Source organism: Pristis pectinata, chromosome 32 (genome assembly GCF_009764475.1).
Source record: "Pristis pectinata isolate sPriPec2 chromosome 32, sPriPec2.1.pri, whole genome shotgun sequence".
Classification (NCBI taxonomy): domain Eukaryota; kingdom Metazoa; phylum Chordata; class Chondrichthyes; order Rhinopristiformes; family Pristidae; genus Pristis; species Pristis pectinata.
The window spans coordinates 12,148,790-12,163,509 of record NC_067436.1 but is presented as its reverse complement, the minus strand read 5'-3'; the positions used below and the strand labels follow the sequence as shown (position 1 = coordinate 12,163,509).

The 14,720-nt window shown below is 44.0% G+C and overlaps 2 protein-coding genes across 2 annotated transcripts in view; one reads left to right on the top strand and one right to left on the bottom strand.

Moving 5' to 3' along the window:
- celf6 (CUGBP Elav-like family member 6) overlaps positions 1-14,720 on the top strand; it is an 830,275-nt gene that overhangs the window by 806,246 nt on the left and 9,309 nt on the right. The gene's annotated exons all lie outside the window — the stretch shown is intronic.
- Positions 4,788-14,720, bottom strand: part of LOC127585132 (protein mono-ADP-ribosyltransferase PARP6) — a 122,652-nt gene continuing 112,719 nt past the window's right edge. The window contains exons 22-24 of the mRNA XM_052042314.1: positions 14,531-14,594; positions 9,830-9,914; positions 4,788-5,118 (exon numbers count right to left, since the gene is read on the bottom strand). Coding sequence (XP_051898274.1) covers positions 5,025-5,118; positions 9,830-9,914; positions 14,531-14,594 — 243 coding nt within the window. The 3' untranslated portion in view covers positions 4,788-5,024. The remainder of the gene's footprint in view (positions 5,119-9,829; positions 9,915-14,530; positions 14,595-14,720) is intronic.

Here is a 14,720-nt window from a genome sequence, read left to right as displayed (position 1 = left end):
ATAAGAAAAATCTGACAGAACTTCCCACTTCCAATGTTGTTATTGTTCCTGCCTCAACCACTTCCTCTGGCAGTGGTTTGCCAATGGCACAAACCCGGGAGGAGCTGTGGAAGCTGTAAGAAGGACACATATTCATCTGCAAGGGGATAGCGACAGATGAGGGAGATGGTAGACTGGGGTGCGGTTATGAGGTTATGAAGCTCGTCACATTATAGGCATTGGGCCAGATGACAATTGAACTGCCCTGCATTTCCCAGTTGGCCACCATTCTAACTCTGCAGCTGGACTGGCCCTAAATTCCTGCCACTGTCACTGCCCCAAGGCTGTGAACTGTAACTCGGTGACACTAACTAAGCACTTTGTTGCTGATTCTAAACATCTGTGACCAGATGCTGCTGATGGGATTAATGTAAGATAAGTCAGATGGAGAAGATGAACCAGAACCTTTCTGATCCCATGACCTTTAGAAACAATGGAAAAACACATCAAAGTGTGATGCATTGTACTTTCAGAGATCAAATGTAAAGGGAGAATACACAGTTAATGAGAGGACTACAGAGGGATCTTGGAGTCTTGAGTCCATAGATCCCTGAAAGTGGCTGCACGTCGACAGGGTGGTAAAGCAGGAGTTCTGTTTATTAGTTGAGGCACTGTGTTCAAGAGTCAGGAAGTTATGTTGCAACTTTATAAAACTCTGTTTAGGCTGCATCTGGAGCATTGCATTCAATTCTGGTCACTCCCATTATAGGAAGGGTGTGGAGGCTTTGGGTTAGAGAGCATGTGCTATGAGAGGTTGGACAAACTAGGGTTGTTTTCTCTGGAGTGGTGAAGGCTGAAGGGAGAGCTGATTGAAATTTATAAAATTATGAGAGGCATAAGTATGGTAGACAGGCGGTATCCTTTTCCCAGGGTCAAAATGTCCAATACTGGAGGACATGCATTTAACGTGCGATCGATAAGTTCAAAGGAGATGTGTGAGGCAAGTTTTTTACATCGAGAGTCGTGGGTGCCTGGAATGTGCTGCCAGGGGCGGGGGAGGCAGATACGATCGAGGTGTTTAAGAGGCTCTTAGATTGGCATGTGAATATGCAGAAAATGGAGGGATATGGACCATGTGCGGGCAGAAGGGATTAGGTGTCATTAGCTTAATTAGTTCAGCACATCATGGGCTGAAGGGCCTGTTCCTGTGCTCTATGTTCTAATTTAAAAGTGGACACGGGAGTCGACAATGTGCAGACACACATCCTGCATCTTGCTTATGTTTCCATGTGGAAAGGTCAGCTGACCAACAGTGTGGTCCGGTCCTTTGGTTGGAAGAATAGGGAAACAGAATAACCCAGGTTTTGTGGGAGTAATGACTAGCGTAAGTAGCAGTCGTTTGGGGAAATTTAAGGTGTCCGCTTATGCATGGTCAAACAGGAAACCCTGAGGTTGCTGTCAATTATCCATCAAATATGGATTGAGGTATTGAGGTAACTAATTTATCAAAAAATTGAAATATACTGAGCATACCAGCTGCCCCAGACATAGGGATCTTCGCAGTTCCTGCAATCTTCGGAACAGCCCCAACGCCAAAGGAAATGCAAATTGGTGCCAGTACAGTGGCATAAGCAAATTCCACATGTTGACATTTGGTCAAATACTCATTTCCCTGCCCTTACCCCCAAACAATCCCATAAACCCCAAATGACGTAACAATGTTGGAGCTGTTCCAAGGATTCCAGGGACTGCAAATAGCCCTATGTCTGGAGTCAGCTGGTATGCTCCGTATATTTCAATTTTTTACTAAATTAGTTACCTTAATGGTATTAAAGCCTCATGGATCCTCTATAATCTTTGGTGACCCCCCAGCCCCATCCCAGAAGGAGGGGTTTAGAACCCCAAGTTTGGAAGTACTGGTCTAATTGACCAGTATGTACAGCAGATTCTGTGGGGAAGCAAGGAGCGTTACCCATTGATTTCAATCGAGGGCAGAAACTATGAGAGACTCCAGGCAAGGGTTCATGAATTTGAAGACATTTCCCTAGCATACTTTTTGCAAAAAGACTCCTATAAACCCTTCCCAAGACTTTTCTTGTATTGTAATAGCATGGTTATTTAGTCTTTTTAAAGTATTTGAAAGTGGTTTTGTTCAGATTTTTTTTACCCCAGCATATTTTGGAGGTTTTTTAAGGACATGGATTTTATTTGCCTGATATCGTTAGCTGCTTTCAACACTTCCCTGAATCTATCTCAGCCTAATCCATATTTTAAAATTGTATTTGTTTGTGAGGATCTGGGTTCCTTATAAGGTGAACATTTCATATGTACTATCAATGCCTTTAAGATTTTACAATATCTCAAAAAAATCCATTACTTGTAAAGGTTTTGTCAGATTTTATTTCTGGTTTTGTGGCTAAGACCAGTTTTGGATCCTCATGTGCGACAAACAAGTTACCACCTTGGATAAGGTATCCCACTATTTCCTTTGAGCTCACACTGGGATGTGGCTTCACTGCGTTGTTACCTTTGAAATGATGGTGACTGCTGGTAAATCTGGAAACGAGGCGTCCACTAAACAGCCCAGTACAGAAAATGCAACTCAAGTGGAATCATGGAAACAGACCCTTTGGCCCACCAAGTCTGTGCCAACCGTCAACCCACCCTCTTGCGCCCATCCCACATTCGTCCCATTTTTTATCCTCTCCACAGTCCCACCACTCACCCACACACCAGCACACCAGGGGCAATTTAAGATAAAATATCTTTATTAGTCACATGTACATCGAAACACACAATGAAATGCATCTTTTGCGAACAGTGTTCTGGGGGCAGCCCGCAAGTGTCGCTATGCTTCCGGCGCCGACATAGCATGCCCACAGCTTCCTAACCTGTACGTCTTTGGAATGTGGGAGGAAACCGGAGCACCCAGAGGAAACCCATGCAGATACGGGGAGGACGTATAAACTCCTTACTATCTGGCTGGAATTGAACCTGGGACGCTGGCGCTGTAAAGCGTTACGCTAACCGCTACACTACAGTACAGTGGCCAATTAACTTACCAACCCTTTGGGATGTGGGAGGAAACTGGAGCATCTGAAGGAAACCCACATCGTCACAGGGAAAATGTGCAAACTCCACACAGACAGCACCAGAGGCCAAGATTGAACCCATGTCTCACGTGCTGTGAGGCAACAGCTCTAATTGTTGTGCCCCTCAGCAGGTCCCCCCATGAACAATTCTCCTTGGCAGCCCCATCCACCCTTTCAAGCTCACAATGCTTGCCTGGCCACTCTCCACCCAGACCCAACCGATTACCTCATCCACTCAACAAATTCCCCCCACACCCCCCCCCAACCTAAAAGGTAGGCCTCCCAACTTGTCACTCACCCCCTGAACTGCCAATCACAGATCCCTGACTCACTGACCACATCCCCCACACCCCCCCCCCCCCCCACAGCTCCCAACTGCCAATCACAGGCTTCCAAATTTAAGCCTGACCTCTGTTCCAATCCACACCCCTACTCTCGTTCCCACCCCTCTCTCCTGCAGGTCCTGATCTGGCTCAGGAATTACCTGTGTCCCTTTGCACGGTCCCACAGCCAAGGAACAGCTTTGTTCTGACTGAGGCTAAATCAGCAGCCTTTAGGGATTCTGAATTTTCAAGTTCTGGACCCAAGTCTAAAAACGTCACTGGCAAGCTAATCTGTGACCGATTGGTGCAACTAATAGGTGCCATTGAATTTCATGCCCAATTGACTTGACTGGCATTGGTTCAGGAATACAGGCCAACAGGAGGATCATTCCAACTCCTTCCCAAAATCTTTTACGGGAGAGCAGAGGGCCTCAATTTAACACTTTGCACTCCTGCAGTATTGCAATGCAGGTCCCCTGCAGCACAACACTGCAGACAATCCCTGATTATGCACATGAACTTAGAAACCATAATCTTTAATGCTGCCCATTAGGTGACAGCCAACATACTTAAACAGATGGAGATAGTTCTGTTTTCATTTAATTGTTGACAAGGTGGAATCGTCACTGGCAAGTCGACATTTATTAAGCATCCCTGATGACCCATTTCAGAGTCACACACCAGGCAGACCAGGTAAGGACAGGCAGATGAACCAGCTGAGAGCTTTTGATCCCCGACCAAAGTACACTGGGACCTGACTGTGTGCATCAGGCATCAAAAGATTCAATGAGGGACATTCACAGCTTTTTGGTGTAGGTAATTCCAAAGTTTTGCAACCTTCTGAGAAAAGAAATTGCTCCTCATCTTCACTTCAGTGGGAGAACCTTCATTCTGAGACAATGCCTCTTGGTTCTAGATTCACTCAGCAGGGGAAACATCCTTTCAACATCTACTCTGTCAAGCCCCCTCAGAATCATACACTTTCCAATAAGATAACCTCCCAATCTTCTAAACACCAATGAGTACAAGCCAATTTGTTGAACCTTTCCTCGTAAGAAAACCCCTTTATGCAAGGAATCAGCCTAACAAACTTTCAATGCAGATATGACCCTCCTCAAATAAGGAGATCACAGTTCTACACAGTGCAACCACTAAAGCCCTGTGGAGTTGTAGCAAGACTTCTGGCAATAAAGGCCAACATTTCATTAACATTAACCATAACATCTCAGGTTGTAAGTACTCAACATTGGAAATGGTAACTCAGTAACTAAAAATATAATCACATATTCAGTCAAAATTGTGCAAAATATTTATTTTTTCATACATATAATTTAATGAAACTGATAACATTTTCTTGTCAAACATACACAATACAGTCATACAAAAAGCACATTCTATATATATATATACATATATCATAACAACATTACAGCACTGATGCATCATCGGGGATAAACTAAATTTGATTTTTCTCCTGTTTTGGCTTTAAAAACCTTTCCCACTGAAAATATTTATAAAGAATCCTTGCAAAAGCCAGGGCAGGAAGATTGGGAATGGTTGAGGTGGCTCTCAAGTCTGTGGGGAGAATTCTCTAGAATGTTTTGCCAGTGTTCTGCTGAGTTTGACTGGTTTAAACCTGAGTGCCAATCACGCGCATAATTTCCTTCTGGATTTTGGGGTCCTGAGTATTGATGTTGGCATCTCCAACTTGTCCATCTTCATACCTGCAAACAGCAATGTTATTAAAGTTACCTGGAAATGTAATGTTAGTTCTCAGATCTTGGGTCTTATAGAGCCATACAGCATGGATACAGGCTCTTCAGCCCAAACAGTCCATGCTGAACACGTTGTCGACCCAACTAGACCCAAGTTCCTGTGTTTGACCCATATCCCTCCAAGCCCCGCCCCTCCATGTGCCTCTTAAATGATACCATTATACCCGCCTCAACCACTTCCTTTGGCAGCTCGTTCCATATACTCACCAACCTCTGCGTGAAAAAGTTGCCCCCTCAGGTCCCTTCTAAATCTTTCCCCTCTCACCCTAAACCTATGCCCCCTAGTTTTGGACTCCCCTACCATGGGGAAAAGACTTTATGATCTTGGGAGCTTTCAAAAGTGCAAGCTGTTATACAATGGAGCAACAGAAATAAAAATCAGAAAAAAATAGAATTTAGTAAAGGTGATGTTATTGTGCCTGACCATTTGGTCAGGGTACTTACCTAAGTCCCAAACTAACAAAGGGGTTATCGCATTAGTTTTAATCCAGATTGAAACTGAGTCATTATTAAACCAGAGAGCCCTTTTTGCACTAGACCAGTCTCCAGATAGGAGCTGGGCTTCTTTTGGATTGGAATAAGGAAAAAAATTCTTCACTCAAAGCATGATGAATCTTTGAAATACTCTATCCAGTTCAGTCATTGATTGAGTTTGATAGATTTCAAGATATTAAATGAATCAAGAAATATGAGGATAGAGCAGAACATTGTGCTTAAGGTTGAAGATCAGTTATGTTCTTGTTGAATGGCCAGCATTCTAGAGGGGCTGAATTGCCAACTTTCACTCCTATTTCTTATGTTCTTATCTGTGGCAATACATTTAGAAACCAGAATGAGCCTGGTCTCAAAGGTACATCATCAGGCTGGATCGTGATGGATATAGGCTTTGTATTCTCCCATAGAGCCATAGAGTACTACAGCACAGAAACAGGCCCTTTGGCCCATCTAGTCCATGCCACCTGATCTTCTGCCTAGTGTCATCTACCTGGACCTGGACCATATCCCTCCAAACCCCTCCCCTCCCCAGGTACCTATCCAGACTTCTCTTAAATGTTACAACTGAACCCGCATCTACCACTTCCATGGGCAGCTTGTTCCACACTCGCACCACCCTCTGAGTGAAGAAGTTTCCCCTCAGGTTCCCCTTGAACATTTCACCTTTCACCCTGAACCTATGACCTCTAGTTCTAGTCTCACCCAACCTGAGGGGAAAAAGCCTGCATGCATTCACCCTATCTATACCCCTAATAATTTTGTATACCTCTATAAGATCTCCCCTCATTCTCCTGCTCTCCAGGGAATAAAGTCCTAATCTATTCAACCTATCCCTATACCTTAGGTCCTCAAGTCCCAGCAACATCCTTGTAAATTTTCTCTGTACTCTGTCAAACTTATTGAGATCTTTCCTGTAGGTAGGTGACCAGAACTGCACACAATACTCTAAATTCAGCCTCACGGACATTTCGTGCAACTTCAACATAACATCCCAACTCCTGTGCTCAGTGTCCTGATCTATGAAGGCCAAAGTGTCAAAAGCTCTCTTTATGACCCTATCTACCTATGATACCACTTTCAAGGAATTATGGATCTGTATTCCCAGGTCCCTTTGTTCTACTGAACACCTCAGTGCCCTACCATTCACTGTGTAAGTCTTATCCTGGTTTGTCCTCCCAAAGTGTGTCACGTCACACTTATCTGCATTAAGTTCCATCTGCCATTTTTCAGCCCATTTACCTCGCTGGTCAAGATCACACTGCAAGTTTTGATAGCCTTCCTCGCTGTCCACTATGCCCCCAATCTTGGTGTCATCCGCAGATTTGCTGATCCAGTTCACCACATTATCATCTAAATCATTAGTACAGATGTAAACAACAACAGACCCAGCACCGACCCCTGCAGCACAGCACTAGACACAGGCCTCCAGTCAGAGAGACAACCACCTACTGCCACTCTCTGCCTTCTCCCGCTAAGCCAACGTTGAATCCAATTGACTACTTCATCCTGAATGCCAAGCGACTTAACCTTCTACAGCAGCCTCTCATGCGGGACTTAGTCAAAGGCCTTGCTAAAGTTCATGTAGACAATGTCCACTGTCTTTCTGTCATCGACCTTCTTGGTAGCCTCCTCGAAAAACTCTATAAGATTGGTTAGACATGACCTATCATGCGCAAAGCCATGTTGACTATCCCTAATTAGGCCCTGTCTATTCAAATACTTATATACCCTGTCCCTTAGAATACCTTCCAAAAATGTACCCATAACTGATGTCAGTCTCAGCAGCCTGTAATTTCCCGGCTTATTCTTAGAGCCTTTCTTGAAAAACAGAACAACATTAGCTATCCTGCAGTCCTCCGGCATCTCACCCATGGCTAAGGATGTTTTAAATATCTCTGCCAGGGCCCCTGCAATTTCTGCGCAGATCCTGAGATGAGAGCACACATCTCAGGATCTGGCTCTTCTGGATGTAGAGAGCTGGACAAGCTGACCCTCAGAACCCCAGAGGTGTACCATAGGAAGAACGAGCTCAGAGAGGAGACTAGCCTTCAGATTGCATACTACCTGGTGACAACTCACCCACTGTCAAAGGCTTTTGAGTTATTTGTAAATGTTTCAGGTAGTCAGAGGTATTTAAAAACAGTCAAACAACTAAAAAAAATAAAAGTTACGCAAATATTTTCATTAACAATACATAAAATGCTGAAAAGAACGCGGAACAAAGTAAACTAATTCAAACACTTGCCTGTACTTACCTGTTCCCATGGATCCAGTGATCAGCTCATGGTCTCATTGAAATCCCCAGACATTCTCTCTTCTCCGCCCCTCCCACTGGGCAGAAGATACAAAAGCCTGAAAGCATGTACCACCAGGCTCAAGGACAGCTTCTATCCCACTGTTATAAGACTATTAAACAGTCCCCTTGTACGATAAGATGGACTCTTAACCTCACAATCTACCTTGTTATGGCCTTGCACCTTATTGTCTGCCCGCACTGCACTTTCTCTGTAACTGTAACACTATATTCTGCACTCTGTTATTGCTTTTCCCTTGTACTACCTCGATACACTGATGTGATGAAATGATCTGTATGGATGACATGCAAAACAAAGTTTTTCACTGTACCTTGGTACACGTGACAATAATAAACCAATTTACCACTCCAGTCCTCTCTGGATGAAGCTGAGAGATGGGTGCCAAATGCCAGAGACCCTCTCTTCAGCACAACAGTTCTCCGCCACTGGGCAAGGTGGTGAGTCCACCCGCGAAGCGGAAGGTGGGACATGCTGGTACCTGACCTCTGGGTTGTTTCAAAGTTCTGCATCTGGGTGAGTGCCTCAGAACTCTGAAGCAAACAGAGCTTGAACAGCTTTGATTCGGCCCAATGGGTGAGGGTTTCCTCCCTGGGATATAATTGTGTCTTTCCAGCAAATCTGGCAACATTTATTGCCATTTTATCTAATGCCGGCTCAGAAAGTACCAGGGTGTGGAAATTATCCTGCACAACTTGAGCCTTGAACTCCAATCCCAAAGGTGCTGGTTTGGAATTGTAAAATAGAGACTACTGTATGTAAACAGCTCCTTTGATCCACCAAGTTCACACTGACCATCAAGCACCCACTTACACTAATTCCATTTTATTTCCCTTGTTTTCCCTCATTCCTGTGGCCCCCTCACCCCTTCCCTTCCCCCTCATGACCTGCCCATCTACTGCCCACCTCCTTCCCTTTATTCCCTGGTCTACTGCCCTCTCCTACTGGACTCCTTCTTCTTCAGCCTCTTCCACCTACATCACTCCTTTTCATCCCCCCTCCCCCACCCACCTCCCTCCCTCCCCCCCTCACCTGGACTCACCTATCACCTGTCAGCCTGTGTTCCTCCCCCTCCCCCAACCTTCTTATTCTGGCTCCTGCCCTCTTCCTTTCCAGTCCTGATGAAGGGTCTCGGCCCGAAACGTCGACTGTTTATTTCCCACCACAGATGCTGCCTGACCTGCTGAGTTCCTCCAGCATTTTGTGTGTCTTGTCCCGTTTTATTCTCCCCACATTCCCTTCAATTCCCCCCAGATTCTACCCCTCACCCACACGTGAGGGGCAATTTACAGCGGCCAATTAATCTACCGAGCATATTGTCTTTGAGATGTGGGAGGAGACCACAGCACCCAGAAACTTGGTCACAGGAAGAATGCGCAAACTTCACGCAGTCAGCACCTGAGGTCAGGATCTAACTCGGGGCACTGGAGCTGTGAAGCATTTGCCTGTACTTACCTGTTCCTATAGATCCACTGACCAACTTATGGGCTCATTGCATTCTAGCCCTCTCTGGATGAAGCTGAGATGGACACAAAATGCATTGAGCCCTCTCCTCAGTATAACAGCCCTCCGACGCTATTTGACCTTAAATCTGACACCACCTATATCACTCACTTGACTGCAGTACTAGAATTGTGTACCTAATAAGGCATGTGGACATTCCAAAGATCAATGGAAGTGAAGACCCATTACTCCACTCTGGTGTCACATCAGAAACTATTTGACATGCTGGATTGAAGGCTTCTCCCCAATCCACATTCCAAGTGGCGGGGAGTGATTGACAACATACACAGTCCTTACGAAGAATCGATACTGTTACATCTCGGCAACCTCGTGTTGCTCACAATACTCACACAAAAAAGAAACGAGTGCAGACATGATCCGAGACAGGGCAGACCCAAATGTTCCCATGTTTCTGGAGGTCTTTTGAAGTTATAACTAAGAGAAGTAACACAAAGAGAGAGAGATTAACAGACAAGATCTCGCTCAATCTCATCAGCACTCTGTTTCACTGTTGATCTCAGCTAAGCGCACTGGGAGACAGCCAGGTGGTTTTCTTTGTTCAACTATTTTTTTGTTTTTAACAGCCTGTATTGCTATTAAAATGGCAGAGTTTGGTGTAAAATGACAGAGTTTGACACAAAAATATTTTACACTAACCTCTGCCATTTTACGCCAAACTCTGTTTTACTCTGGAGATTTTGTTAAAAAAATATGAAGCAGGTATATTCTTGAATCCTGAAGTCTTTGAATTGATGGTTAGATGTTATTTCTGGCAGTAGATGCTAGTGGTCTGAATGCCACAATCCTTCCCCTCCCTGCAATATGACTTGCTCACACATTAAAGCTGTCTCCTCTGAAAGCCATTGTTTGGTTTCTTAGACATTGATTTCAAAATGCTCTATTCCTATGTTCGTTCCTCCATGGCCTCGCTCAAACCTATATTTGCATCCTTCTTCATCTCTACTGAATGCACCATTGATGTGGCTGATCCTACAGTCCCTTCCTTCTTCCATCCTAATATAACTATTAAGGGCTGAGGCATGAGACACTGCAAGTCTGCACTCTACTCCCTATCCACTCATGACTGCGTGGCCAGATTCTGCTCTAACTCCATCCACAAGTTTGCGGATGATACCACTGCAGTGTGGGCTGAATCTCAAATAACGATGAGCCGGAGTACAGGAAGGAGATAGAGAGCCTAGTGACATGGTGTCATGACAACAACCTTTCCCTCAATATCAGCAAAACAAAAGAGCTGGTCATTCACTTCAGGAAGAGGGCGTGGTGCACGTGCTACTGTCTACATCAGTGGTGCTGAGGTCAAGAGGGTTGAGAGCTTCAAGTATCTAGGAATGAACATCACTCCTGTCCTGGTCCAACCACATAGACGGTATGGCCAAGAAAGCTCACCAGCGCCTCTACTTCCTCAGGAGAGTAAAGAAATTTGGCACGTCACCTTTGACCCTCACCAATTTTTATCGATGCACCACAGAAAGCATCCTATCCAATGCATCACAGCTTGGTATGGTAACTGTTCTGCCCAAGACTGCAAGAAACTGCAGAGAGTTGTGGACACAGCTCAGCACATCATGGAAACCAGCCCCTCCATGTCTACACTTCTCGCTGCCTCGGTAAAACAGCCAGCATAATCAAAGGCCCCACCCACCCCAGACATTCTCTCTTCTCCCCTCTCCCATCGGACAAGATACAAAAGCCTGAAAGCATGTACCACCAGGCTCAAGGACAGCTTCTATCCCGCTGTTATAAAACTATTGAATGGTTCCCTAGTACGATAAGATGGACTCTTGACCACACAATCTACCTCTTAATGACCTTGCACCTTATTGTCTACCTGCACTGCACTTTCTTTGTAACTGTAACACTTCATACTGCATTCTATTACTGTTTTACCTTGTGCTACCTCAATGTACTGTGTAATGAATTGATCTGTATGAACGGAATGCAAGACAAGTTTTTCACTGCATCTCGGTACGTGTGACCAATTTACCAATTTGACCCTTTGCTTTCTTGCATCCTTTACCTGCCATCAAGGTTCTCTTTTAAATCTGTCTCTTTAACTGTACCTTCAGTCATTTACCATGTCTGTTGTTTACCCTTTACATTTCATTTCCCTCCCACTCTTCCTTGCTGAGAAGCACCACAATATTTCAGTAAGTTGCATACAACATTTCATCCCTTAGTTACTTTCATTATAACCAGTAACTGTCAGTGTAATTGCATTTACTTACACACTAGGAATCTAGAGGATATAGGAAGAGGCACTGTAGAGTTAACAAATCACAAAATTGGATATTTTAGATTTATTTGTTCATGGGATATAGACATTGCTAACACCACCACCAACTAATCCCTAAAGCCCCTGAACTGAGGACACAGTTAAGGGTCAATCAAATTGGTGGGTTTGGAGTCACACGTAGGCCAGACCAGGTGAGGATGGGAAATTTCTTTTCCTGCAGAACTTGCATTACCACGGACTTGTCTCCAATTGTGGATTTTTCTTTGCACTAATTTGAAGGCAGAATATAAAGTTAATGGCAGGACTATTAGCAGTGCGGAGGAACAGAGGGATCTTGGGGTCCACGTCCATAGATCCCTCAAGGTTGCTGCGCAGGTTGATAGGGTTGTTAAGAAAGCATCTGGTCTGTTGGCCTTCATTAGTTGGGGTATTGAGTTCAAGAGCCGTGAGATAATATTGCAGCTCTATAGAACTCTGGTTAGACCAACTTGGAGTATTGTGCTCAGTTCTGGTCGCCTCATTATAGGAAGGATGTGGAAGCTTTAGAGAGGGTGCAGAGGAGATTTACCAGGATGCTGCCTGGATTTGAGAGCATGTCTTATGAGGATAGGTTGAGTGAGCTAGGGCTTTTCTCTTTGGGGTTAATGAGGATGAGAGGTGACTTGATAGAGGTGTACAAGATGATAAGAGGCATAGATCGAGTGGACAGCCAGAAACTTTTTCCCAGCGCAACAATGGCTAACACGAGGGGACATAATTTTAAGGTGAATGGAGGAAGACATAAGGGGAATGTCAGGGGTAAGTTTTTTACACAGAGTGGTGGGTGCGGGGAACGCACGGCCGGCAGAGGTTGTGAGGGCAAATACATTAGGGATATTTAAGAGATGCTTAGATAGACACATGAGTGATAGAAAAATAGGGGGCTATGTGGGAGGGAAGGGTTTAGATCTTAGAGCAGGATAAAATGTCAGCACAACATTGTGGGCCAAAGGGCCTGTACTGTGCTGTAATGTTCTATTCTATAAAACTATAATGTCTTGCTTTGCACAGTCTTTTTTTTCTTCATTGTCTTGTATAATGTATGCATAACTTATGTTCTATGTGTTGTTGGCTGGATCGACACGCCTGTGATGCTGCTGTAAGCAAGTTTCTCATTGTACCTGTACTGCACCGTATCTGTGCATATGGCAATAAATTCGACTTGACTTGACAACTTGAAGGACATTAGTATGCAGATGAATCTTTAATATAATTTGATAATTTCCTAGTTACCATTACTGTGGCTAATTTTAATTCCAGAAAATCAAAAAAAAGAACAACACATGCTGGAAATCTGAAACAAAAACAGAAAATGCTGGAAACACTCTTCAGGTCAGACAGTTCTGATGAAGCATCCCAGACACCAAACATTAAGTATTTCTCTTTCCACTGATGCTGCCTAACATGTTGATTGTTTTAAGCATTTTCTGTTTAAGTTCTAATTCTGGATTTATCTAATTAACTGAATTTTAATTCCCCAGTTGCCGGGGTGGAATTCAAACTCATGCCTCAGGAGAAATGCTCTAGACTTCTGGCTGTTAATTCAGTAAATTGACCACTGCATCCCATAAGAAGGCTTGCCTCCACTACACCATACAGTAAGATCACACGTAACCTGCTACCTTACATCCCTGCAGTAACTCCATATCCCTTGATTTGCTTATCACCTATCCAACATCTTAAACAGACATATTAATCAAGCCTCCAGAGTCCCTTTGGTAAATAATTCCAACGATTCACTTGCCCCAAGTGAAAAACTTTCTTTGCATCCTCGATCCTGAATGGCCAACCTTTATTTAAGGCTGTGACCCCTGGCTCTAGACACCCAGCCGGAGAAAACATCATTCCTGCATCCACCTGTCAATCCTTTGTTTTTTTTAATGTTCCAATGAGTTCAAATTCAAGTTTATTGTCATTGACATACCCTACCCAGGGTATGAATGGCACGAAACTTTGCCTTTTGCGGCAGCAGCACAGTACATTGCAAGCATGATGAACATAAATCACATAACCTAAAACTGACATAAATTATACAAAAAAATTAAACACAAGAGTGTACAGAAGAGTCTCTGTCCGTGCCATATCTCTCTCTGATGCTATGATCTTGCAACTTGTGAGGAGACAACAACCAAATAAGAGTTTTAGTGTTCCATTCTGACATAGAGTATCTGACCTGAAACTCTCTTTCTCTCTCCACAGATGCTGTCTGACCTGCTGAGTGTTTCTAGCATTTCCTGTTTGTATTTCAGATTTCCAGCATCTGCAGTATTTTTTGATTTTCAATCTGTTTTAGTGACTTTGAGGGAGGGAAAAGTGTTAGCCAGGAAAATAACTGGCTATAAAACAGTCCAACGTAGACTGTTGTGCCAAATTAGATTCACAATTTCAGCTACATCTTCAGATGATGTTGACGAGAGAGAGAGAGAGAGAGGGGGGAGGGAGAGAGAGAGGGGGAAGGAAGAGAGAGAGAGAGAGAGGGAGGGGGAGAGAGAGAGAGAGAGAGAGAGAGAGAGGGAGGGGGGGGGGGAGAGAGAGAGAGAGAGAGAGAGAGAGAGAGAGAGAGAGAGAGAGAGAGGAGATTAAACGTCAGAAGTCCAGACCAGCTTAAAAAAATGAGGTCACTTGTTCAGTACCCATGCATGTTGCTTGTGGAATAATTAGGTTAGGGAAGATTATTTAGCAAATACAAAAATATTGCTGGTAATCCTCTCCAACTGTGGTATTAGGCTGAAGAGAAAGCAAAAGAGATTCTTACCTTCACAAAGTGCTATACAATTCAAGTTTCGACTCTGTAAGAATCTGGACTGAATGGGTCTCGTCTGTAGAGGGAACAAATAGAAATTAGTCAGATGAAAGCACAGGGAACTGCTGAATTATATCCCCTAGGAGATGAAGAACTGACAATGCTCTTCTTATATTTCAATACATGTATTTTTTATGTGAAG